General features: G+C 43.5%; 1 protein-coding gene across 3 annotated transcripts in view; it reads right to left on the reverse strand.

Moving 5' to 3' along the window:
- Positions 1-386: 386 nt before the first annotated feature.
- Positions 387-24,662, reverse strand: part of zbtb46 (zinc finger and BTB domain containing 46) — a 72,304-nt gene continuing 48,028 nt past the window's right edge. For 2 of the 3 annotated variants that reach the window (XM_034695880.1, XM_034695881.1), the window contains exons 4-6: positions 18,126-18,407; positions 6,397-6,572; positions 387-4,666 (exon numbers count right to left, since the gene is read on the reverse strand). In XM_034695880.1, the coding sequence (XP_034551771.1) occupies positions 4,214-4,666; positions 6,397-6,572; positions 18,126-18,407 (911 nt within the window). In that variant the 3' untranslated portion in view covers positions 387-4,213. Of the gene's footprint in view, positions 4,667-6,396; positions 6,573-7,625; positions 10,302-10,409; positions 10,453-12,385; positions 12,727-18,125; positions 18,408-24,662 lie in introns of those variants that run through there. The other variant, XM_034695879.1, reaches the window with a different exon arrangement.

A 24,662-nucleotide genomic window follows, 5' to 3' on the forward strand; every position in this document is an offset into this window, starting at 1 on the left:
TTACTATAATGTATTGCCACATTACTACTCTTATTGATTGTTAATATTATTATTATCTTTCTTTCTTTTTTGTTCTCCCTTTTTGTTTTCTTTTTGTGTTTTTTTTTTATTTTTAATTTAATTAAATTTAATTTTTTCTTGTTTTGGTTTTGTTTTGTTTTCCTTTTTCCCCCCTCTCTTCTCTTCTGTTTTCTCTCTCTTCACAAGTGTATAAATATGTCCTTCCATGTTTTGTAATGTTTGTACTTGTTAGTATGTCTGTATTGACTACATGTTTATACACTGATTGGTGAATTCTAAAATTAAGAAAAATTAAAAAAAGAACACAGTCAAAAAGAAAGAAAGAAAGAAAGAAAGAAAAAAGAAAGGCACAGCAAACAGGTTGGTCACTTCTTTACAGCAGCAATTTCAAAATTTATTGAGACTGATTGGTTTATGCAAATAAAAGTCAAGCTAATTCTTCCACTAAACATGAAGTTAGAAAGAGGCTTGCATGGCCGCCGGGCCCGCCCCAACATCAAAAACAGGAGGCTCATGGTTGGCTGTAAAAATGGTTTTGTGATCATTACTATCAACCAAAAAAAATAATAATAATCTGCACAAGAGCACTTAAATCTGCCCAAAACGAAACAGGTGTAAAAACAGGACAGCTTTTTTTTTTTGATTATTTAACACATTTTTGTTACAAACACAGGTTTATGATAATCATCAATATAAAGTCAGTATCATATTGAACAATATTCCCAATGAAAATAAACAAAGCTCAAGCTTCAAGTGCGACCTTTTACAAATCAAAGCCCCTCCGAAACTTGAGAGAAATAAATAATATATAATAGTCATATAAATTCATATATATGAAGGTATACACACATCACTCTTAGTAGAAGAACAAAATCTAAAGTAAAAAGCGCCAATTTTGAAATATAGTATAATATAGACATACCCATATCTATGGCTTCATGATTTGCACGTGTGAATCAAGCTATACAGGCTAAATGAGGATTGCAATTTGTACACGTCTAAGAATACCCATATTCATCTGCAAGAGAGAAAACAGTTTCAGTTTTGCATCGTGTGGAATGAGACAGTTGTGTGCAGATGCCGAAGACGTCGCTTTGGTATGACAAAATGAGCACAGGCATGCAGTTAAGACCACAGAATCAGGGCACAAAAGGTCATCGAACACACGGTGGGAAGGAGAATTGAGACGCCGTCATGGTGTGTCTCTTTTTGAAGTTTTATCCTCAAAAAAAACTTTTTGCACCTCTAATCTGATCTTTCTTTTTTTCTTTTGAAAGTAAAATCTCTATCCGCCGACACATACTTACACACTCACAAGCACACAAGGTGAAATGTCATTGAGGCACATATTGAGGGGTTGATGGCGGACGTTTTATTTCCTGAAGTTACAACCCGGTTATGAGGAAAAAGACATACAGTACAGGTCGTGAGAAGAGCGCAGGGCCGGGGAGTCACACATTCATTCACATGTCTCTCAGTGGTTTCAAACAGCACCACAGGACAGAGATTTGTCACCGATCCTGGGCTCCTTCCACACCCACCTTTGACATTCATTAAAAAAACCTACCCCATTGTCTTTCTTCTTTTTTTTTTACCCTAAAAATTACAACTATTTGATTAATGGGTCAACAAAAACAGAATAAATAATACAAATAAAATAAAGACATTTGCCAGAAATGAAAGAACCAGATTGTACTGAGAGTTTCTCATTAGGGGATGATGGGAATTGCAGTCCATGGCAGCTGATGAGTGCAACCAGCACTTGCAACGAAATGTTTCCCAGAGTTAACTGCTGCAGTGCTCACTTTCCCACAGTGGAAATGATCGAGGGTCTAGCCAGTAAAGCACCGGCAGCTAGAAACACAGCATGTAGACTCAAATCCTAAGAGCTGAAGTTTAATCTGCGTGCTGCATTTCTGCTTGATTGTGTTTCATGCGAGGCGTGACACAGTTCAAAACGAGAAAAAAATGGAAGAAGCTGTCTTCTATATGTAGCCGGTCCTTTCATACAGCCCTTCATATTCACAACACTATAACATGTGCACTTTTTTTTAATAACTGTGACAAATAGTGACAGGTTCAAAAAAGTAAAACTACCCAACAACAAAACTGGTTAACCACGGCAATAAATCCAAAAACCACCTGCACACAGACTGTGAAACAAAAGCACTTCATGTATACAAGGTACTAGATTGTTTTTGGTTCCATAGTGATGCAAAAAAAAAAAAAAAAAGCATGTGCGGAAGGAATATATGTTTCAATCAATATTTAACAGAGAGGTTTGACAGTGAAGTTCCCCTTCGAAGAAAAAAAAATACGACAGAGAAAGCGTAAACTGGCACAATAAAAGGTTGATAAAAGCCCCATGGCTTGCTGTCCACAACAAGGCAAAGTATAAAAGCTTTTTTTTCTTATACAAGATATAAAATATCAAAAAAGAACACACAATAAAGCTTAGCATCCAGCACTTAATAATAATTAATAATAATAGGAACATCAACAACAGTAACCATAGTTCTGATACTCATAATAATAATAAGACATGTCATCTGCCTCACTTGAATTGTCAATAACATCGCCAAAAACAAGGAAATAATCTGAAGAAATCAATATATAATTTTTTTTTGGGAGAATGGACGCTCAGACATACAAACATTCAACCTGTCCATACACACACATACACACGTACACACACACGTACACACACGCAGACACACACACACACACACACACACACACGAATAGAAAGAAAGAGGGAATTACCCTACAAAAAGGCATCCACAAACTTTTTTATATAATAAATAGCTGTTAAAACAAAACAAAATTAATATTACACTCTACAAAGTTCAAGCACAATTTTGATCCTCTTCTTTTAACCTTACAAAGCCAGAGAGAAAATACGCCACCAAAAGAAAGATAAACCGTAGAAAGAGTCTGCATATTCTGGACTTGACAAAGTTACATGACTGACCGAGAAGAAAAGAAACAGGAGAAAAAAAAAAAAAAGAAAACAGATATTTTCAAAAAATAAAAGGCTGATCCTCCTTAGGTCCGATCATCACAAGAAACTGCACCAGAGACGCAGAGAGAGACGGAGAGAGTTAAAGTGTAGGTCATGTGGATTAAATGTGTGCTTGTGTTGATTTTTCCCAAACATGGACGCAAAAATTTAAGTCCACTTTGTGTACAAACAAAGAGATTTAAAAGTTGTCTGTACACCGTCAAACATCTCTTTCAATCTCTCTCTGTCTCACACACACCTCTCCCAACAAATCCCCCAAAACTGTATGTACATTAGTTCAATATAGTTGGAATGGATTTATAGAAACCGTGTGGTAAACTTAAGTGAAGAAAAGATTAAGGACCCCACTGAAAGGCATAGGCTCTATAAACAGCAATCTGCACAAAGATTCAGTGATTTCTATATCGTGATAACAGTCAAGAGGACATAAAGTATATCCTTAAAGGTAGGTGCGGTCACCGAGTTGTTTTAGGTAAGCAAAGATCAGATCAAAAATGTAAACCATGGGTTCAGGGCTTTGATACGAGTCAGTTGTCGTTAAAGTGCAAGTCTGTGGCAGTAGGACTCTGCATCAACAATGTGCCGTCGGGCTGCCTGCTCCTCTGACACACGAAGCATTGCAATAGATTTTAGACTCCCCCTTTACTCACAGAGAGACTTTTTTTTTTCCCCCAAGCCTTCCCTTCCCTTTCTGGCTATTTCCCTACACCGTCAGTGATCCTTGGTTTCCATGGTGATTGTGATGGCAAACATACAAAGTTGCAGTCTTAACGTCCTTGGCAGCGTCCTCGTTGATTCCTGTTGTGACAGAGTAGAAAACTACTGGACTCTGGCCTGAACCCTCGAGAAAAAAAAACACAAAACACTGCATCAGAAGTAAAGGAGGTAAGCGGAAAAAGCCTTGCACTCAAGCCATCTCTTCACCGTTTCTTCTTCTTCAACTATGGCAGGCAGTGTTGAGAATGGCCTAAGTGTGTGTGTCTGTGTGCGTGTGTATTTTGCGTGTGTATGAGATCATTGTCGCGCATCACCCTACAGCGTTTCCGTTCAAAGGAAGGCCTGCCCACGCTGGGACGAATGGGTAAAGAGAGCAGAGGGGTTCTGCCCAAAAGATCATGACAGATCTTCAGAGATTGGTCGAAGGAGCCGCTAACAGGAACCCGGAAGATTCTAGGAGATCCAGGCGAAGTCCCTCTCGCTCCCGTTCTGCTGCTCCCCTTCCTGTGCCGAGGAGTCGCTCTCCTCCTTCTCATTGTCCAGTGCTCTGTGTGCCTCAGCCCCCATCCCTGAGTCCTTCCACTTCCCTTCTCCTCCTCCTCCCTCCTCTTCTCCCTCGCCCATCATCTCCCCGTCCCCCTCCACCATCATCTCCTCCTCCCCCTCGCCATCACCGTCGCATTCTGCCTGGTCATCGTGGAAACGGTCGCCGGGATACAGCTCCTCCTCTGGGGAGATGTCGCCTCCTGTCTCCCCATTGTGGTCCAGCAGGGCAGCCATGCCCCGGCCAGAGCAGTCGGCACAGACGCCGTGACGCCGTGAGCCGTGTTTGATTCCCACACTGGCTGCTGACATGAAGACACGGCTGCACACTTTGCACACGTACTTCTTGTCTTTGCTGTGGACCTGTTGGACAGAAAACATCTCTTTAGACTACATTTACACTTTGGACTGCTGCAACCTTGAGGGCTGAGACATTAAGCCAGTACAGAAGTGCCAAAAACTGCAGTTCCTCTACTGGTCACTTGACGGTGGCCCAAAAATTTTGTTAAGTTTAAGCAGCAACCTCCGGTCTCAAAACATGAAGCCCATGTGGAAGTGTTATAAACTGCTATTCATCGAGAATCCCCTTGAGGCTGGCTGCAGAAACATCGGAAACCACATAGACACCAAAAAAGACGATTGCAGCATTAATAAACATGTTTACAGCCTGGTTCAAAAAAACGCTTGGCCCTACGTAGCTAATTTCTCTATCGGCACACACTGTACGGAGGGTGAATTTTTTTCTAACGCGACAGTTCAGAAGATATTAAGATTACGAGTTTTTGCCCAAATAAGGACATGACTGACTTGACCGACACGGAACGCAAGCCCTGTGATTGGTTGGGTTGGCGGCATTGTGTTTCCCGCATTCATATCACTTCCGCATGTATTTCATCTCCTCCTCTCTATTCTTCATGTAATCATGTCTGTATGATAAACAGCAACATGTATCAGCTATAGATTAACATAACACGCTCTGAATCGCTGTGGAAAAGTAAACAGAGATCGTAGCGGGGCCGGAAGCAGGCGACCGGCTATCAGAGAGACCACACTGCCCTCAAGCGTTTCGGCTGAGAATTGCTGGCGACACGGACACATCGACGCACAAGTATGTGGTGCTCATGTCGGCGTCAGCCCCTGCTGTGTAGGGGAGACGCAGAAGTATAAACCAGCCTTTAGGTGATGCTAGCTGGATGTATCCTTAGCTGATTGCTGCCTGTGTTTTCTGCCTTTTGTATTTGTTTTATGTGAATATCAGACAAACACTGTAACTTGTTGTGCGCTTCACTTATTGGACAAACAGATCCAGAAAGTCTGTGGCCCTGAAGTTCGGCAGCACGAACATTTCATGACTACAAAAAAAAAAGTAAACTGAAGGCTGAAAAATGTTCATCAAGTACAAAAACCTTCCTACATTTTGTTATTGCATGAAATACTTCTGAATTTTGGCATGTTTTTGTGTTTTATGAAACATTTTTGTGCTTGATGAAATACCTTTGGTGCTCAGTGAATTGATTTGAAGTCATGAAATGTTTTATGCAGTTGGCCCTCAGTCCTCAAGTTTGTGGACTAGCTTTTTTTGTTGAGTGAAAATCTAGCGTTGTGTTATTTATCTGTAAGAACTAACGCAGATATTGCTTTCTGTACTCACCATACCTAGATGTATTAGCTTGTTCATTGCTTTTTCATGGCTTATCCCCGTTGAGATATTTAAGGCCTGGAGAGGAGCGGTTATTTTTAAGTAACCTTGTTTGGTGGTTTACCTGCCAACAAGCTCTCATAATAATCTAAAGTCTAACAAATCCGGTCAGCTAGCCTCAAACAGAATCTCATTCTGGGAGTCAGCTTATTATTTGCAAACTAATGAAGTACACTTGGAGCTAAGCAAGGGGATAAATAAAGTACATTCCATCCGTCCTCTTGTCCAAATCCAGGAAACCAACACTGTGGCAGAAAAACACTGGACTGAGGTCTTAAACAGGCAGTTCAACAAAGCAGTGGGGAACGTCATGGTAGCTACGTCCATTATTCAAACAGTCTATGCTTTTACGGTGTCACTTACTGCCCCCTACTGGTGACTGTGCTGCACTCACCAGTGTGTGCCTCTTCATGTGCTCCCTTCTGGTGAACTTCTTGCCACAGATTTCACAGGGGTAGGGCCTCTCGCCGGTGTGGGAGCGCATGTGCCTCTTTAGGATGCACTGGTGCATAGCAGAGAAACTGCAGTAGGGGCACTTGAACTTTTTCCGGATCACCGTGAAGTCATTCACTGTAGAGACGGAGAGGAGGGAGAGAGAAAAAGAAGAGAAAAAAAGATTAGAGTTGAATGTTTAGTTTATTTTATCAATCATCGTGTCATGCACTGCAAAAGGTGTCTAGCCCGTACGGACTTACAAGACACTACAAAACAAAACAAAATAGGAGCAACAACATAAGAAGAAAATGAGTAGTTGAATGGGTCTGGATTAAATAAACCAAGACGTCACTTTTCAGTTATTACATTTAATTAGCAGCATGGTCTAGAAATGTACCACCAATTCCCATGGCCACCCCAATCCCAGTCAAAGCTACAGTTGCCCTGGCAACAGCTCTTCCTCCATACTAAAGCAATAAAGGCAAAGAGATACTATAAACACGACACAACAGTCAGTCTGCCTTGGTTTACTCTAGAAGGTCTCTGCTGGATGACAAAAACACAGACAGAGAGACAAACACAGACGACGACAAGAGGCTGAGGGTTGGGAAATAAAAATCACACTCACACTCAGGGAAGCTTTAGAGGGACAGAAAAACACAAATAATAAACAAATAATTTCAATACCATGTTCCAATCTTGTGTAAAGGTCTGTTAAGCCAATTATCTCAAGGTCTAGACTTAAATGGTGCTTAAGCCAGGTGAAGGGCATCCAAGTAAACAGATTGTGTGTGCGTGATGTTTGTGTCTGTGAGGGGAAACTGAACAGTGAGAGCATACAGTATGTGACCATGAAAGATCAGGGCTGGATTTATAAGGATACAAGTACAACACACACTACAGCACACACACACACACACACACCAACACATCGACTGTTCTTGAAGGAAAGGATCCAAACACACACGTTTAAGGGTTATAAGCTAAAAATGATACAGTATAATTACCTCCATCTGCAGAGCGACTTCTGCACTGAATAAACACTCACAAAAACATGCAAGCACGCATCAAGTGCACAACAAATTAAAGCATCTTAATCACATGTTTCATATGCAAAGACAGAAAAAAGGAGTTATGTGATTATGTGAAGACAGGTGCCTGCAACAAAAGACGAACACTACAGAGAAGTTTCAGATTTTCTGTCACGTTTTAATTCGAGCATCAAAACTACAAGCAGATTTTCATTCTTTTAAGAAAAAGTATATATCTGTGTACAGTACATGTTTTTGTTTTCAATGAGAAACACCATATTCTAGACTGACACATCTTTAAATATTCACAACAACTGAAAAAATATCCTCAAACAGCCATACATTGTTTGATTAACCCCTCTCCACGGGTGTCTTTGCTGAGTTCCTCATGAGTTTCTGACTCCTCTGAGCCTGCAAGTCTCTCTTTCAGCTGCTGGACAGGACTCAGTGTGCTACCTGAGATATGGGATTTTATATTAGAGAGGATTTGGCATTTGGGATTTCCCTGGGTATACACACAACAGCAAGGGGGGAAATGTTCCCAAAAGACACCAGTTCTGCTTTCAATGAGCACCTAGAAATTTTGAGTTCCATATGTTTGATCGAACGTGGCAAAATAGAGAGAAACACGTGGATGTTTCAAAATATGGGTTATACAATATGAATCTTTATTTCTGGGCTTTACTGAGTATACATCTTGGGTTTCAAGCTGCAGAGTAGGCCTGATGTAAACTCAAATGAGATTCTTCTTTAGGCAGAAATTGGTGTAAATTTGCATCAGTGATGATAATGAAGCCAGATTTCATCTGATTCAAAAATATTCCGGCTCACTGCCTCCATGTTATCTGTCTTCACTATTTCCCTTACTCCTCTCCTGAATTCTCCCACTTGATTCCCCCATTTTCCACCCTGCACTCACAACCACATTATTATCCGCCTGCAGCAGTGACATCACTAAGCTCGGCTAGTTTAAAGCGCATCCGCCCCCCTCGGCCCAAACTTCCTCTTCACAGGAAAGGTCAGGGGTTAAGAAGGGCCGGAGCCATGAAGGACCAATTACTGTCCAGCACCAGCCACACTCAGCCACTACAAGACTTACAGATCTGGGACAGAGGAGATGGACACAGAGAGAGAAGGGGGGATAAAATGACACCACCCAACCCCCATCTGAGCTGCTACTGCTCTATTGTTTTGCTTGCTTTGTCTCATTTGGTACATCCCCTCCATCTGTACTGATCTGAAAAAAGATGAAATGACTGTGAAGTAGATTCCATGTGTGCAGGGAGGTTTTTTTTATTGGTGTGCCTGAAAGAAAAGTAGGTGAAGTGTTTCTGTTGAAGTTTTAGGCTAATTTTTGCGCTGAAACTTGCAGGAGGAATAATCAGATATGGGTTTTTATTCTGCTCTAATGCTGCACTTCCACAATCTTCCTGCAGGGGGTGTGGTTGCGTATTTAAAGCCTGGCAGACAGGGACTGTTGCTGAAAGTCTTTGTGTCTTTGGTAATGCAGGGCTGGACACAAAGATAAAGATCTCTCTGCCTAAAAAGGAGAGAGGAGTTTTAGTCAGGCTGGTGACTGCATGGCGGCAGTAAACCAGACGAGTGGTTTAGGTCTGGGAGGCAGAGAGACGACCGCCCGTCTCACCACCCAGCCGGCACCGAAACACTAAGTAATTCACCTGTTGGAGTGTCACAAAATGCACACTCAAACTACACACGAAAACAGACCTAAAAACAACAGTTCTTTCAAAAAGCAGCTTTGCATAGCAGTAGTGCATTGTTGACATGTCAGCTGTCAAGTCATATTAAATCACCTGTTAAAAAATAATATAATGACATAAAATTTGACAACTGGTAAAACAAAAAGAATCCATAACTATTTATAATCATATCGAGAGACATTTACTCTTAAGAGCAATTCCTCCTTCCTCAGTGCAATGACACCACAGAGCTTCTTTTTTTGGCATGAGCGAGCGCACCACACATGTGAGGAGATGCTGCAAACTGATGGGTATTAATGTGTGCACACAAGCCTGCAGACTCAAGTCTTAGTTTTCCACATTGATACTGAGATTATCAACTTTCATCTCTTGAGAGAGCCTCCACAGTGAATCAATAACCCCCCCGCCCTGATACATTTCCATCCCGGTGCTTCCTCCCAGCATGCCTCCTGACCCTGACCCCATCTGGCAGCACACTTTAACATGCGTGGCCAGGTTCTTCTGGGTGCTAAAAGCCTTGGCACAGGCCGGGCAGGTGTGTCCTCTCTCTTTGGAGTGCACAGAGGACAGGTGCCTGTGCAGGTCTGTGCGGTCTCTGAAGTGCTTCAGACAGTACACACACTGCATCAGCTTCTTCTTGAAGTGGATGGTCTTCTCGTGGCGGTCGGCGTTGGATTTGAGGGTGAAACTGGCGGGGCACTGGGAGCAGAGGTAGCGGGCGGGGGCCGGCTCGGACGCTGATGGGCGGTAGAGAGACTGGTGCAGGTGGAGGGGCTGAGATTGTGGCTGATGGAGGGTCTGGCTGGATTGATGGTGGGGGCCCTGCATGCTTTGCCAGTCCAGGGACAAGGCCATGAGAGACATGGTGTGACGGTATTCATGTTCCCTGAGATGCTGCAGGCTGCTAAACAGCCGTTTGCACAGGGAGCATGCGAACCCCTGAGAGGGCCAGGCAGCGGACTCTGGCAGGATTCTTTTCTCATCACCCAGCACCATTAGCCCTTTAGACCTTCTGCCAGCCATGGACACTGACGCAGGCACTGTGATGCCCCCAGCGCAGCTCTCTACGCCCATCTGATCCTTCTCTATAGGAGATTGGTCACCCTCCAAGGCTGAGAGGGCAACAAGGAGGAAAAACAGATAAGCTTCAAATGCTTCAAAACATTCTTTAAGTTATAAAGATGTGACATACTTGTAAATCCTAACCTTTAAAGCCATACCTGTGCTGCTTTCTTTCATATTTTCTTTATCTTTCACGCCTTCCTGTAAGAAACAAAACATCCCGTTATGTCACACACGTACATTTCTACACTCTGTATGGAATGTTGTCTGGGCATGCAGGTGGCAGGCAGGTGAAACAAGCTGTGAAGACAACCTTTATTCACACATGAGGGGAAAACAGAGAAAGAAACACATTGAAACATGGAAAAAAGAAAAAGCACAGATCAAAATGGTTTTAAGACACAGATACATTTGAAAGATTAAAAAGCAAGGAGAGAAAAGAAGAGTTGTAAAAGCAGACACGTCCTGGATGCTAAAGCTGTCCTATGAAACAGAATGAGCGATTAGCTTCAGCTACAGTACTGATATTGTCATCTGCCTGATAATCACACACTCAAACACCTGTCCCCTCTCTTCATCTCATCTACATCCCATCTAAACTTATCTATCTACTCCATGTTCCTGCGATTCCTTCACCCCCACCCATTTCCTCTGTCCTTACACTCCACACCTCCTCCTCCTCCTCCTCCTCCTCCTCCTCCTCTTCCTCCTCCTCCTCCTTCTCTCAAAGAACAGAACACCATGCACTGGGCAAACAGATGGCTTGTCCGTAGAGATAGGGAGGCTTGTTGGGAGGCAGGTCCGCTGAAATCAAATGCTGCTCCTAAATGCTCACACGCACACACACAATCATACACACACTGACTGGCACGAAACTCATGCTCATACTGCCATACTCACACACACGCCCACACTCTCTCTCTCTCTCTCTTCCTCTCTCTTCCTCTCTCTCTCACACACACACACACACACACACACACACACACACACACACACACACACACACACACACACACACACACACACACACACAGCAGAACAAACAATTTCCTGGGCTGCGAGAGCAAACCTCTCATTGTCTACTTGTATTGATTCTACTCAGTCTCATCTCAGCACCTTGGCTGTTATCTGCCATCTCTGAGACACACCGCCATTGTGACTGGATGTGTCATCTCTAATGTAACCACTACAAACTACATCAGCGCTAATGCTGAGCAAAGATTCCTGGCTCTAACGGTGAATGGGGTCCAGCTATATTAAAAAAGATTACACTAAAAGGGACAGAAGGCTGAAGAATTGGAAAATCTGAAAGGGACAGAAAGCAAAACAAAACGTAGAGAAAAGACGGACAAAAGAAAGCAGTGTTTCATCTGGAAAAAAAAGTTAGATTCCTCATGGTGAATGAGATACAGAGCGGGGTTGAGCGAGGATGTTTATGTGAATATAAAGACTTTCACAGTAAGAAATCTCCTCATAAGCAGGGGCGTGTCCAGAGTTTTCTATTTTAGAGTGGGGTGGCCAAACTGGGGCTCTAACGAACACATGATGGAATAGCCTTGTTTACTATTTTGGTCTCCACCTATCACATCTACTTTAACCTCTATATGTGAAGTTACCAGACAGTCAATTCAATACTGTCCAGAGTTTATTTATTTTTAATAATTAGCTTAAAAAAGTGCTAACGAATAAACGGAGCATGACAAATTCTTCAATGGACGCAAGTAGATGCGTCTACAAAAGCCAAGGTGCCGAAAGAGTGCAAATACAAAACTAAATCCTGCCTCTGACAGGGCTGATCATAGTCTGTCATGATAGTTATGGAGTGGCACTGTGGGTGGTCAATCAGAAGGGGCCGTGCCACACCAGGTAACCACCTGTTTACGCCCCTGCTCATAAGTCTCATAGCTCAACGACTGTGTTAGTTACTTTCTGTTCTCTATCAGCTCAACCCCCCTCTATGTAAGCTTTTGTGTGCGTGAGTGTGTGTGTGTGTGTGTGTGTGTGCAGAAGCAGGGAGAAGCTGCCCCCTGGTTTCTAACTCCACTCATTCTTACAAACTTTTATCTGACTGGTGGAGCGGTACCCAGAGAACAGCCTCCGCCCTGGAGAAGAGCCAGGCTCTATGTTCGCTTACCTCAGGCAAGGTGGAGGGCTCAGGGCCCTCTGGGGCTTCTTCCACTTCCATGTCCAAACCTTCTGAGCGCAGTGGGGTCGCCCCAGCCCGCAGACCGGGGGCCTCCAGGGGCCGAGGCTCAGAGGGGTGCAGTGGCGTGGGTGGAGTGGGTGGGCAGTATGCTGATGTTGAAGATGAGGATGAAGATGATGGCGGTAGTAGTGGTGGTGGTGTTGATGGTGGAAGATGAGGAGGAAGAAGAGGAAGAGGAGGAGGAGAGGAGCCAGCCCCCTGTTTGTTATGAATAGTGGCCCCCGTGGCCCCTGGCCGGAGTGTGCTGCAGTAGTTGTTGGAGCGGAGCCCTGAGGAGCACAGGAAACGAGTCTCACCCACCCACTCACGTACAACTGCAAGTCTGCTAGCAGCTGGCCACCAGAACACAGCGGGAGAGAGTGGGCAGGGGGGCACACAGAGGCTGCCAGTGCTACGCTATCAAACACTACGGAGAGGGGGAGGAAGAAAAACTCTGAAGTTTCACTTTCCACCAGCCGAGGGGAAAGGGTTAGGGCTTCTCTTCTCTCTTTCTCTCTTTTTCTTTCGCTCCTCTGCTCTCCTTCTCCTTCCACCCACATGCGTGCGCAGAGGATGGCAGCGTGTGTGTGTTTTGTGTGAGTGTGTGCATGTACTTGTGTGAGCGGGTAAAATGCATATAAGGAAGAGGGCTCGAGGATCCAGTGTAGCGTGGAGGGAGATTGTTTTGGAGAGGAGCCATCTTGCAGCTCAAGAGAAGACTTTTTGTACACGCAGGGTAAAAGGACGACTACATGGACCGTGGAAGATGTTTACCAGCAACATGTTAAGGCCCGCTGGATGAGGAATTTTAAATTTCATACAAACCCTTTAGCACTCCATAACTATTCACTCAGAGCTTTTTCTGCTACATTAATATCACCATTAGCTGCAGCAGAGAGTGCATCTGTTTCTCCTATAATGAATCAAAGTATAAAGTGCAGGTTACTCTGGATAATGTGTGTGTATGAATATGAGCATGTGTGGGCAGCATTTTGGGGAATGTCTCCAGAGTTATGCAGTGGGTTAGCCATTCATCGCCCTCCTCTGCACAACGGACAGAATCACACAACCATGAGGCTCGACCATGGACGGATTCCTGGAATGTTAAACTACCGCGCCCGACACTCCCCACTCCCACTTACTGAGAACACACACAGATGTTCGACTCCCTATCTCCCATCCTCTCTCGCCCCCCCTGGAGAGACGGAGGAAGAACATTAAGAAGAAAGAGAGTCGAAGGATGAGCTACAGGTGAGGGGGGGACCGCTTATTAACAAATAGCGCCTCCACAGCGGAAGCTCCTTTAGGACTATCATGGAAATAAATCTTGAACTCTTGGTTCAAAGATCCTGCAAAACTTAACGTACAACTGTAAGTTTTGCAATCTTGTCTCAGTGAGTTTAATATTGCAGTCGTGCTCGGCAAGCTGTGAAGAATACAAATAACAGCAGGCTGACTCACTGCACAGCTACAAAAATAAAAAATACAACAAAATAAAATCTATGAATGCAGAGAAACTGATTCACTTAAACTGAGGATGGAGAAGACTGAAACGGAGGTGATGTATACTAAAACTTGCATGATTTCCCCTGCTTCCCATCAGGATGAGGTTACTATAAGGAGGCTGAACAATTGCCAATAGCTAATTCAGTAAAACTTGGTAAGCTTGTTAGCAGAAAATAGCCAGATAGGATTTGGGTTCGTCATGACTCCATTGTGAAAAGGCTGAGTGATGTGCTCACGATAAGTCTTTTATAACTCTACTTAAACAAATAACATTAAAGTATCAAAAGCATGTTATATACCTGTGTTAATACTTTTCAATTTCCAGAGAAACAACAAAGTGGCAACATATAAATCTTCTCATCTTGATTCTTTAAGGCAGGGGTTCTCAAACTTTTTGGAGCCAGGGACTCCTTACAGGTGAGAAAATTGTCCAAGGACCCCCTCATAATTGTAACACAGATTAAGCACATGCTTACTACTATTTGCACTCTTAGTTGCCCTTGGAACTATTTGTATTGTAAAACTTATCAATCTAAATACTTCAGACCTGTTCCATAGTGATAAACAGATAACACTTCAACTTGAATCAAGTAAATACCACTTGTATACTTGAAAACAGAGGGTCATTTCATTCCTTGTGGACTCAACATGACAGCATTTATACTTTTCAAGTAATTGATCTTAAACGCTTTCAGAAAATTAATACTATCAAGACTCACATATCCCTTCGAGCCACTAAATGGCATCATAAAAATGGTGTATATGCTGTTTTGTAATGACTCAGCACAATTTTATAATTTATTAGAATTGTATTCTAATTATTTCACAGACCTCCAAGCTATGGTTCGCAGACCCCCAGGGGTCCCAGGACCCCACTTTGAGAACCACTGTTTTAAGGACTCAAAAATGTCCAAAGTCACAATATGAAGTTATAATAGTGATCTGTGTATTTATAGCACCTTTAAATAGCAGAGGTAACAGGAACCTGACAAATGGACATGTGCTATGTTGAAATAAAAGGCACAACATAGTCTAAACATTCAATTTAAACAGAGGACAAGGTAAATTGACAATCATAGTTTAGGATTATGGGGTGGCACTTGAAGCGGCCAATCAGATTTCGAGAAGCCACCCCTTGCCACTTTTCTAGATCTGCCCCAGCTCCTCTACTCTTTTAGTTGAACTATACAAAGTGGTTTTATATCTTAGGAGTTGTCACCATAAGGTTGACAAAGTTCTGTACAGTCATGAATAAAGAAATAAAAAACAAAACCTCTGGGGATCAGTCATGGAGCCACTGAAAGCTACTGTACATCGTGAATCAATTTGTAAAAGTAGTTGTGAAGTGTAAGAGAGAAAAGTTCAATAGAGGCAGTATGATCCCTGTGGTTAATTGGATGTTCTCTACAGCCTGTACACATTGGAACAGTGGACCGGAGCACAGGGGATGGTCCAGCAAAATCCATTGTCTGGCATTGATTATGTAATGCAGAAAAGGTGTGACAGGGGCCCAATCCAAATGATCTTAATTGGATTCTGGAAGCTGATTGACAAACAGACAAGTTACGCAGGAGTTTGGCATTCCGTGTGGTCGGAGGAAGCAGTCCGTGACCCATGCAAAAGACGGCAAAGACGGGAGACGTGCATTCAAATTGCAAGGGGGGTTGGCTCATTTTTTAAACGCTAGATTTAACGGGAGAGACGTTTTCAGTGGCGGAACTGCTGAACATTGATTCTTCATTTTTTGAATGTATGAAACTTTAGGAGGAACATGTTTTATTAAAGAGTCAATTACACAGAAAAGAGAGAATGAGAGGAAGACAGGAGGGGGAGGGGGGGACTGAAGCTAAGTCAAGGCCTTTTGCTCATATTCACAGGTCTCTCGAATCAGACCAGGTGACCTTGCTCTACCTCCTCTCTGCAAAGATCAATACTTTCCCAGGATTTCAAACCGACATACTTTGATGCTCCACAGTTGAAGTAAAAGTGGGGGAAAGAGACAGGAGTGAGACAAATAAGGAGGAACTGCAGGGGCCAGCCGGAGTGGGGAGGGAGGGAGAGAGTGAGGGATGGGTGTTAAGGAAGGGTGAAGGAGAAATAGATGGAAGGAAAGGAGGAGGGGGAGGGAGGGAGGGGGAGTATGGGAGGGAGAAAAGGACAGGAAGGATGTTAAGCAGGGGTGAAGGAGAAACAGGGAGAACAGGAGGAGGGGGAAATAAGGCTGAATGGAAGGAGGGAGAGAGAGAGAGAGAGAGGCAGGGAGCAGCGATCTGTCAAGCCAGGCAGACTTCTCCTCCGCCCAGTAATCTGAGGTACAGTGTTTGTTTATTTTCTGTCCTCATTTAGAAGCAGGGACAGACTCAGGGTGGGAGGGAGGGGAGGTTGTTGGCCACCTCGACAAGCCCATTTCCCCAACGGCTATTGTGTTGGGAATTCAAAATAGGGTTCGGCTAACCAAAAACCTCCCCAAGGGTTCTCTGCTGACAACTGAAATACAGCTATAAGACTCATTTAACATGTTTTTTTCCAATCCAATGCAGGGAGCAAATGATTAACATTCTCTGAATTCTCCTTTTCATTTAGTCAAGGCTGGGTGTATCTGTAAAGTGTGAGTGCGTTTGAAAAAGCCTCCTCTTCTCCTTCTCCTCTCTTTTCTGGAGCGTGTGAGGCTGTCTATCTGTGCTATGACAGCATCTGATTCTGCTCTTTAAGCCAACAGAAACATCTCAATCCCACACACTTAACACTTACACAAAAGGGGGTGATGTGATGTGATGTGCATGCGCGGTGCGAGCGCCGATGTGCGACTGCAAACGTGTGTTTCGGCCTATTCAGTCACGGCCCTGTCTTTTATTTTGAAGGTGAGTGGGGCTCAGCTCAAAAAGGCATGACTGTGCTCGGAGTTGTACCCTTCCTTTTGCTTTTCTTCCGCTCATAAAGGCAGGCAGAACTCAGGACAAAAGATCCAATTACTAGCCAGTAGAAGCAAAAAAAAAAAAAAAGAAACACAAACACAAGAGTTGTGTATACACACACACACACACGCACACACAGAGAGAGAAAAAAAGTGCCCACGCGAACATGGACTCAAGCAAATATACACTCACGCTGGCACACACACACATAGACACACTGACAGTTTAACACCCTCACTGAAGGGAGAGAAAACTGACTGAAAGAAGAGAAAATCTCTGGTTAACGTTGGCTAATCAAGCACGAATAAGGCTGTTTATTGATCTAATATTGATGTGAGAATAAAATAAGAGTTTATTCTAAGTGAGGGAGGGTTAAAAATGAAACATTTTAGCTAGTTTTTACCACTTATAGAGAAAAACATTCAGACTTTCATGCAAACGTATAGTAAAAATCTGATGCAATTTCACAAAGAAATGAAACGTAAATGAAAAAAAAGGTATAATAAAGCTTGTAAAATCTGTTATTATCTATTTTGTATTAATGTCTCTATCATAAGGAATTAAGGAATCTGTATTCATTCATATATTTTTTCTTATTTTTATAGCAAGAAAATACTCATACATCATTCAAAAGTGCTTTTGGTTTTGTGCTGGAGTTGAGTAGAGCAAATCCCTTTTTTTCCCCTTGAAATAATAGTAAAAGAAGTTATGTGCGAACAGTTGCTGCAGTTCTGTTGTGTTATGTTGCTGCTGTGAAACACAGCCGTCGACCCACTGATACGCAGAAAGAAACTGTCACATAAAACCAAACAAATTTTCTCACGACACAGAGAGCGATCCCAGCAAAATGTTCTCTCACTGAATCACTGCTGACTAGTCATCACTAGCAATTGCCACACAAACTCTTTGTGCACTCCAGTCGCACCACACACATTCACATTCACATACACACACGCACACACACACACACACACACACACGTATATGCATTCAGATTTGTCCAAAAAAAGTGGCAGATGACGCTGGCAGCAGAGGATACTCATATCAAAAGTGGTCAAGCTTGTGTTGTTTCACAGGTGACCACATGAGCAGGTACTCAAACATGCACTAAATATAAAAATCTCTGTGTGAACTTAAGTTGTGAGTTTTCATGATGTGTGTGTGTGTGTGTGTGTGTGTGTGTGTGTGTGTGTGTGTGTGTGTGTGTGTGTGTGTGTGTGTGTGTTACAGTCATTATGAGTACATAATGTTAGCAAATAGCGACTTACAAGACAGGGAGTGTGCTCCTTTGGGCAGGTACTCAAACAGTAAGGGGTTATCATCTCCCATCACCTCAGCCCGCAGAGACAGCAGGCTGTTCTTACTCATCAGCGCCGCCTTCAGATTGGCCACAGATGAGATGGTCCCTACCCCGACTCCTCCCCCGGCCTCATCAGATTCATTAGGGCCCAGGTAGCTCGGCTCTGTGGTCAGAGCCTCCTCCTGTTTGAGGAAGAAGTCGAGGCGTTCGCCGCGGCTGTCTGAGCTGTTGGGTTCAGTCACGTCTGCACCTGAAAAGAGATGATGTAAAAGAAGAGAGGTGAGGATCCTTTTCTGGGAAACAATGACTGATGTCAAAACGTTTTGAAATTTGAATATACACAGGCAATCAAGTGTGTTGTAAAGGAAAATGTCTTGAATAATTTAATTGAAGTTTAAGTCAAGGATTTGATGTTTTCTGCCTTTATTGGGTTTGTGAAACACCTTCAAGGAGGATGAAAAGAGATGTTCATCAAACTAAAAATCCCTGACATTCCACTTGAATAGTTGTAAAAAAATTGTATGTTTCACCCAAGTGTCACAACATAAAAAACACAGTATTAAACTGATCCTTTCAAACCTCTCAGCCCAGTCATCGCTTACACCCTGTGTTTTCAGTGGCAACTACCAACACGTCACTCTCTGAATCATCTCCCTCTCTTCTCAACTCCCTAACATACCTCATCATCACCAGTCAACAAATATACAGGGAGATCATACGGAGACAGCCAGAGAGAGAGAGAGAGAGAGAGAGAGAGAGAGAGAGAGAGAGAGAGAGAGAGAGAGAGAGAGAGAGAGAGAGAGGTAGACGTGGTGTGTGCGTGCATGTATGTCTGCATGAGTGTGCTTAGCCGTCAGTGTCGTTGAAAGCAGAGTGTGTAGAAAAGCTGTCAGCAGCAGACATGTCGCTGGAGGTTCCACTGTAGATCTACAAGACTGTCAGACCACACTGCTGACGACAGCTCCGCTCAACACACACATACGCACACACACGGGCAAATACAGACACAAAACACACTTTCATTGCCTCCTAATTGACATTTAACTGATGACAGGTTGCTTTCTCCAACAAAGACGTGTACAAAAATACACATCACGCACATCACAGACTCAAAGACTTTGAAAGAACTGCTTGTCTACACTTTAAACAAACACACTCAGACTTCTTAATTCTAATACAGACTCACAAGTTGCCTCAGGGTGGATGCTTGTGGATTATTATGTGTGATTGTTTTGGACAGAAACCTTCTGACATCCTAATATATACAACTAGAATTCCTCCAAGCTGATGCAGTGATGGCTGAAAATAACCCTTAATAGGGAATAAACACAGTTCAGCTGTTAGAGGCAGATTTTTGTTCATTGATGAGTCTGGTTCTGCTCGAGGTTTCTACCTGCCTTTATTTCTAAGCACTTTGTCATTGATAGATGACAGTGTTGGACTCTCTTCTTGATGATGCTCTGTATATGAAGGGTCCTGAGATAACATTTGTCATGATTGGTGGCGATATTAATGAAATTTGTTCTGTTGATTGTTAGGGTTCAATCGAAGTGCTGGCTCCACTGGTTGCTCTTAAAGGGACAGTGACACCAGAGGGTAAATTGCAAAATTCCCTACTTTTGTGATATTAATACAGTCTTGGATATACAGATCAATATTTTTGTATTTGGTCTTAATACTTTAAGATGATGCTTCATATACATGACTCAAGAAATGTTGATTCCGGGGCGCTGGTGGCCTAGCAGTCTAAGCACCCCACGTAGAGGCTACGGTCCTCGTCGCAGGGGTCACTGGTTCAATTCCCGGTCGGTCGACCATTTCCTGCATGTCTTCCCCCATTCTCTACTCCCCACATTTCCTGTCTCTCTTCAGCTGTCCTATAAAATAAAGGCAAAAAAGCCCAAAATATAACTTTAAAAAAAAAAGAAGGAAATGTTGATTCCCTCTTCAAAATCCTGATTCTCATGACAATGTTGTGCTGATTTTGATACCAGATTACGTATTCAGTTTCTTATGAAACATATTATAGTAAACTTCACAGAATGAATGTTTCTTAATCTAGTTCAGGCATTTGCAGACTGCCCTTCTGATCTATCCCTTCAAAATAGCACAAAGGCTAAAACAACAACTCTTTCCTCATACATTTCTGGCTTAAATCTTGTATTCTAAGATCTTTGTTCTCATAAATTTATGACTTTATACTTGTGAATTTACACATTTTGGGGTAAATTTATTCTCGTAAATGTTTGACATTTTCTTGAAATCTCATATTTTGTATTTTTGTAAGGTGGCGCTCATACTAATAAATGTTATAGCATTTTGTCTGTAGTCTTTCAGGGCAGGTAAAACAAAAAAACACTTTCCCCTATTACAGGACATATCACAAGTCAGTTCATAAGACAGCACACATAATGACTCACAGACAGTGTGACAAACAAAAAGGACATATAACAAATCCACATATAACAACTCCTATTTAAAAAAATCTGCATGTTTTGGGGATTTGTTTTTCTACTAATAGGAAGTGGGGTTCCTACAGGATCAAGGGGAACAGACGTAAAGGAGAAAGAGATGTGAAAATGGAAGCGAGGGAACATAACAGCTCTATTGTCCATTTTAACTACAGTCAGGTAGTGCTAAGTTTTTCCTGTGCAGCCCGCTGCTCGTCTGCTGCAGGGGGAGTCAAGGTGACAGAGACAGTAGTTTGCCTCCACGTCTGGAATACCGATGGGTCTGCAGCCTCCTCACAGCCTACTGGGTCAATGTTGACCACTCTGTCTGTCTCTCTCTCTCTCTCACACACACACACACACACACACACACACACACACACACACACACACACACACACACACACACACACACACACACACACACATATACACACTCACACACAGTGTCAGTCATTTTTCACGCTCAGTATAGATAAACGATCCCCGATCAGATTGATGGAAACACGCTCTGTATGCACAGTTGCACCTAGATCTGAGGATAGGATGAAGGAGATGGGGCGCGACAGATAAGAGTGACACACATACGAGGTAATCAGCGGCCATCGAACTCCTTGCAGACGCAGAGGAAGATATAAAAAAAAGGAGATAAAGTAGGAGGAATGAAGAAAGAGGAGAGGAGGCATTGGACACGGAGAGAAAGGAAGAAAAAAAAGGCAGGGGAGTGTAGAAGCGGGGGTGTTGAGCTGTGGAGGAAGCAGCACAGAAGATACACACAAAAACACACATCCACGCATGCACACCCCCGCCCCACAAACACACACAAAGTTAATTAAGGAGGGGGTGTAGGGGTTGGCGCAAGGGGGCATGAGGTGCAGGAATTCATTAGAGCTCTGCCCCCTCCTTCAGTGGGCAGCCCAGCAGCCACAGGAGTCAATCAATAACATAGATCTGCTGTGGGCCAACAACAAACACACACACACACACACATACACACACACGTATATGGAGAAAAAGAAGAGGCAGACAAATGGAAGGAGAGGAAGCAAAAGGGGATAGAGAGAAAAGAGAGTCACCTCTGACCCCCATCTCCCTCCACTCATCTGTTCATTGGGCCAGCGAATGACCCTTGACCACTTTTCCCAGCATACCCTGAACGCGTGCATGTACAGATGGAACATGTCCGCCCTCTGCGCGGTCATACAGTAACAATGCTTCAATCATAATCACACACTGTGGCTTTAATGGCCGAGTTATGGAAAAGGCATGATTTTCTCGCATAAAACAGTCAAAATTCAGTAAATGTGTGAAATGAGTATCTCTGTTTTACACTTCAGCAAAGGCCTCCCTCTGTGCTGCTGAGACACTCCGCAGTGCTACTTATCCACATTTCTGCGCCTTATCGTAAAATATTAGAAATTAGTATTCAGCTGACCACAAACAGGCTGCCGCGCCAAATAATCGGAATATACCACGTAATCCTCCTTTACTTATGTAAGCTTTATCGGGCCCTGCATGTGTAGATGGTGGTGTGTTGCTTAAACCTCATCCTGTTCCGACAGATAAAATCATTTACCACACCAGAAAACAGTCGCACCTAATCCCATGCACGCAGCTTATGGATTTCATCATACGTGCGGTGGCTTTTGCCGAGGATTTGCAGACACACATATTGTGGCGTCTTTTCAGAGGCAATAGGTTTATCTGGAGTTTTAGAGACACTGCGGTTACATCATTCCTTTGTGCACATATGCTGAGTGTTAACATGCCGGCTGTCATGAGACAACCTATGAATTTCAATCGCATAGGATATGGCTTTGAAGTGCATGGTCAGACAAAAAAAACAATAGCATTATCCTCTTTTTTCTCCCCCCTCTTTCTTTTCTTCTTCTGCCTTTACAGTGCAGCGGTCTCTGTACAGTGAAGGGAGTTTTCATTTTCCCCATCATAAAAGAGTCCGAATAATTTAGATTTCTGCTTTCTGAAGAGATCCTCCGTTTAATTTGGTTGCCATGGTAGCCGGGCACCCTTGGCTTCAACATTTATGCTAAATAAAACCCCCTTTTAAAGGAGAGACAAATATGTGGAAATGGTGGTTCTCTTTGTTCGTGTGTGTGTGCGTGTGTGTCGGTGTGTGTGTGTGTGTGTGTGTGTGTGTGGACGATGCTGCAAGCTATGTGGGGGCTTGAGTGGGAAAAAGCAAAGGCGGAATAAGACTTGCCTCAGAATAAAAGATGTGTGTGTGTGTGTTGAACTATACTTCAAATGTTTTGTGAGGGATACTGCATTTATCATCCATTGAGAGAGTTACAGCTAATGGAAACAAGTTACAGTTTTATGTGCTAGGGTTGGAGGCTGCACTATACATCTGAGTGAAGTTTGCGTGCGTGTGTGAGTGCGTGCGTGTTTCAAAAGAGGAGTTGTGTTATCAGAGGGCGCGCTTTGACGCAGTTAAGAAGAGGAGGAGAGGGAAGGCCTGAAATAGGAGGAAAGGGTCAGCTGACCTGGTTTGACCCCCTGATCTTGTGTTCTGATTGTGCTCGAGAAGTGTGTAGTGTGTGAGTCAACAAATGCTATCAGATTCCCCTTTTTTCCTCCGAATGTAGCCAAACTTTTCTTCTCGTGCGAGGGAGTTTCTGTGTTCCAAAAATACAGCTTTGAGATAGATAAATGGAGGAATAAATGTTAAATGATACACACTGACCACTTGTGTACCCAAGCGTTGATGGACGCACTACTTTAACACCTCCACTCATACACACACACACGCACATATACACAAAAACACACCACGCCTTCAAATCAACTGAGACAGTAGCCAAACACAATGGAGAGAAAAAAAATGTCCAGGGTGGTTAAGCAACGAGTTACTGAGGCTTGTCGACCACAAGAGAGCTGTCAGAGAAGAAAGTAGGGCTTGTGTGCATGTTTGAGTATGGGAGTGCAAACAAAAGAGAAAGACTGTTCACTGTGTGTCCTTGTGTGTATGTGTGTGTGTGTAACAAAAAAGAGGCCTTGCCCCAAGTTGGCCTGGGTAATGGCTCGGTCAGCCTGAGGTTGAAAAGGACAAGAGCCGTGTTGTCACAAGACTCCAGCGCTCGCTGTGTCGTCTATACGCGACATAACAGCAAGAAAATGCCCCCCCTTTCACAAACATCACAGCAGACTGTACATGTGATTAGCGTGTGTTTGTCCTCGAGTGGACAAAGAGACGGGGAGGGAAAGGTGGAACCTGCTTCCTCAGCATGCCAGAGTTTGAGAGGGTAAAAAAAGTAATTTCAGCCGAGAAAGGGGAGTGAGGCACTAAAACAGCTCAAGAATTCAGAGGCAATTTAAAAAGCAGTGTGGGAGAGGGGAATGAAAAAAATGCTGGGTTAAAAAGGAGGGAGGATGGAAAGCAAAAGAGGTTGTTATTCTCTCTCTCTCTTTCGCTCTCCCTCGCTCTCTCTCTGTTGTTTTTAGGGACTAGCCGGGCCACAACCTCCAGGAGAGATAGGGAAGGGTGGGTGGTGGGTGGTGGTGGTGGTGGTGGTGGGGTGTGTGGATAGGGAGGGCAAGCATAAATCAAGCAGAGCCTGAAGGCTTTAGAGGAGGGAGGGACAGAGGGAAGAGAGTGGTAAAAGACAGGGAAGAGAGAGAGAGAGAGAGAGAGAGAGAGAGAGAGAGAGAGAGAGAGAGAGAGAGAGAGAGAGAGATGATGGTGCTGGTGGTGATGGTGGTACTGCTGGGGGCTTGGAGAAAAAGAGAGAGTGTGGGAGGAGGGGAGGAGAGAAGAGGAGAGGAGCGCAGCGATTGTAAGAGTGGTGGGGTGAGAGGTGGAAGGTGGGGTGATAGAGTGTGGGTGGGTAGGTGGGTGAGTGAAGGGGGAGTGAGGAGAGGTGAGGAGGAGGTTACAGAGGGTGTAGGAGGGAGGGTGGGTAGTGATGGTGGGGGTTAGCAAGTGAGTGTATGATAGCAGATCTAAAGTAAGGCAGCTGAATTTGAAAAAAATGTATTTTAACTCTACATTTTGGCCCCGGCTGTCAAACTATGTGTGTATTTTCACACTTCCCCCC

This window comes from Notolabrus celidotus, chromosome 11 (genome assembly GCF_009762535.1).
Source record: "Notolabrus celidotus isolate fNotCel1 chromosome 11, fNotCel1.pri, whole genome shotgun sequence".
NCBI lineage: Eukaryota > Metazoa > Chordata > Actinopteri > Labriformes > Labridae > Notolabrus > Notolabrus celidotus.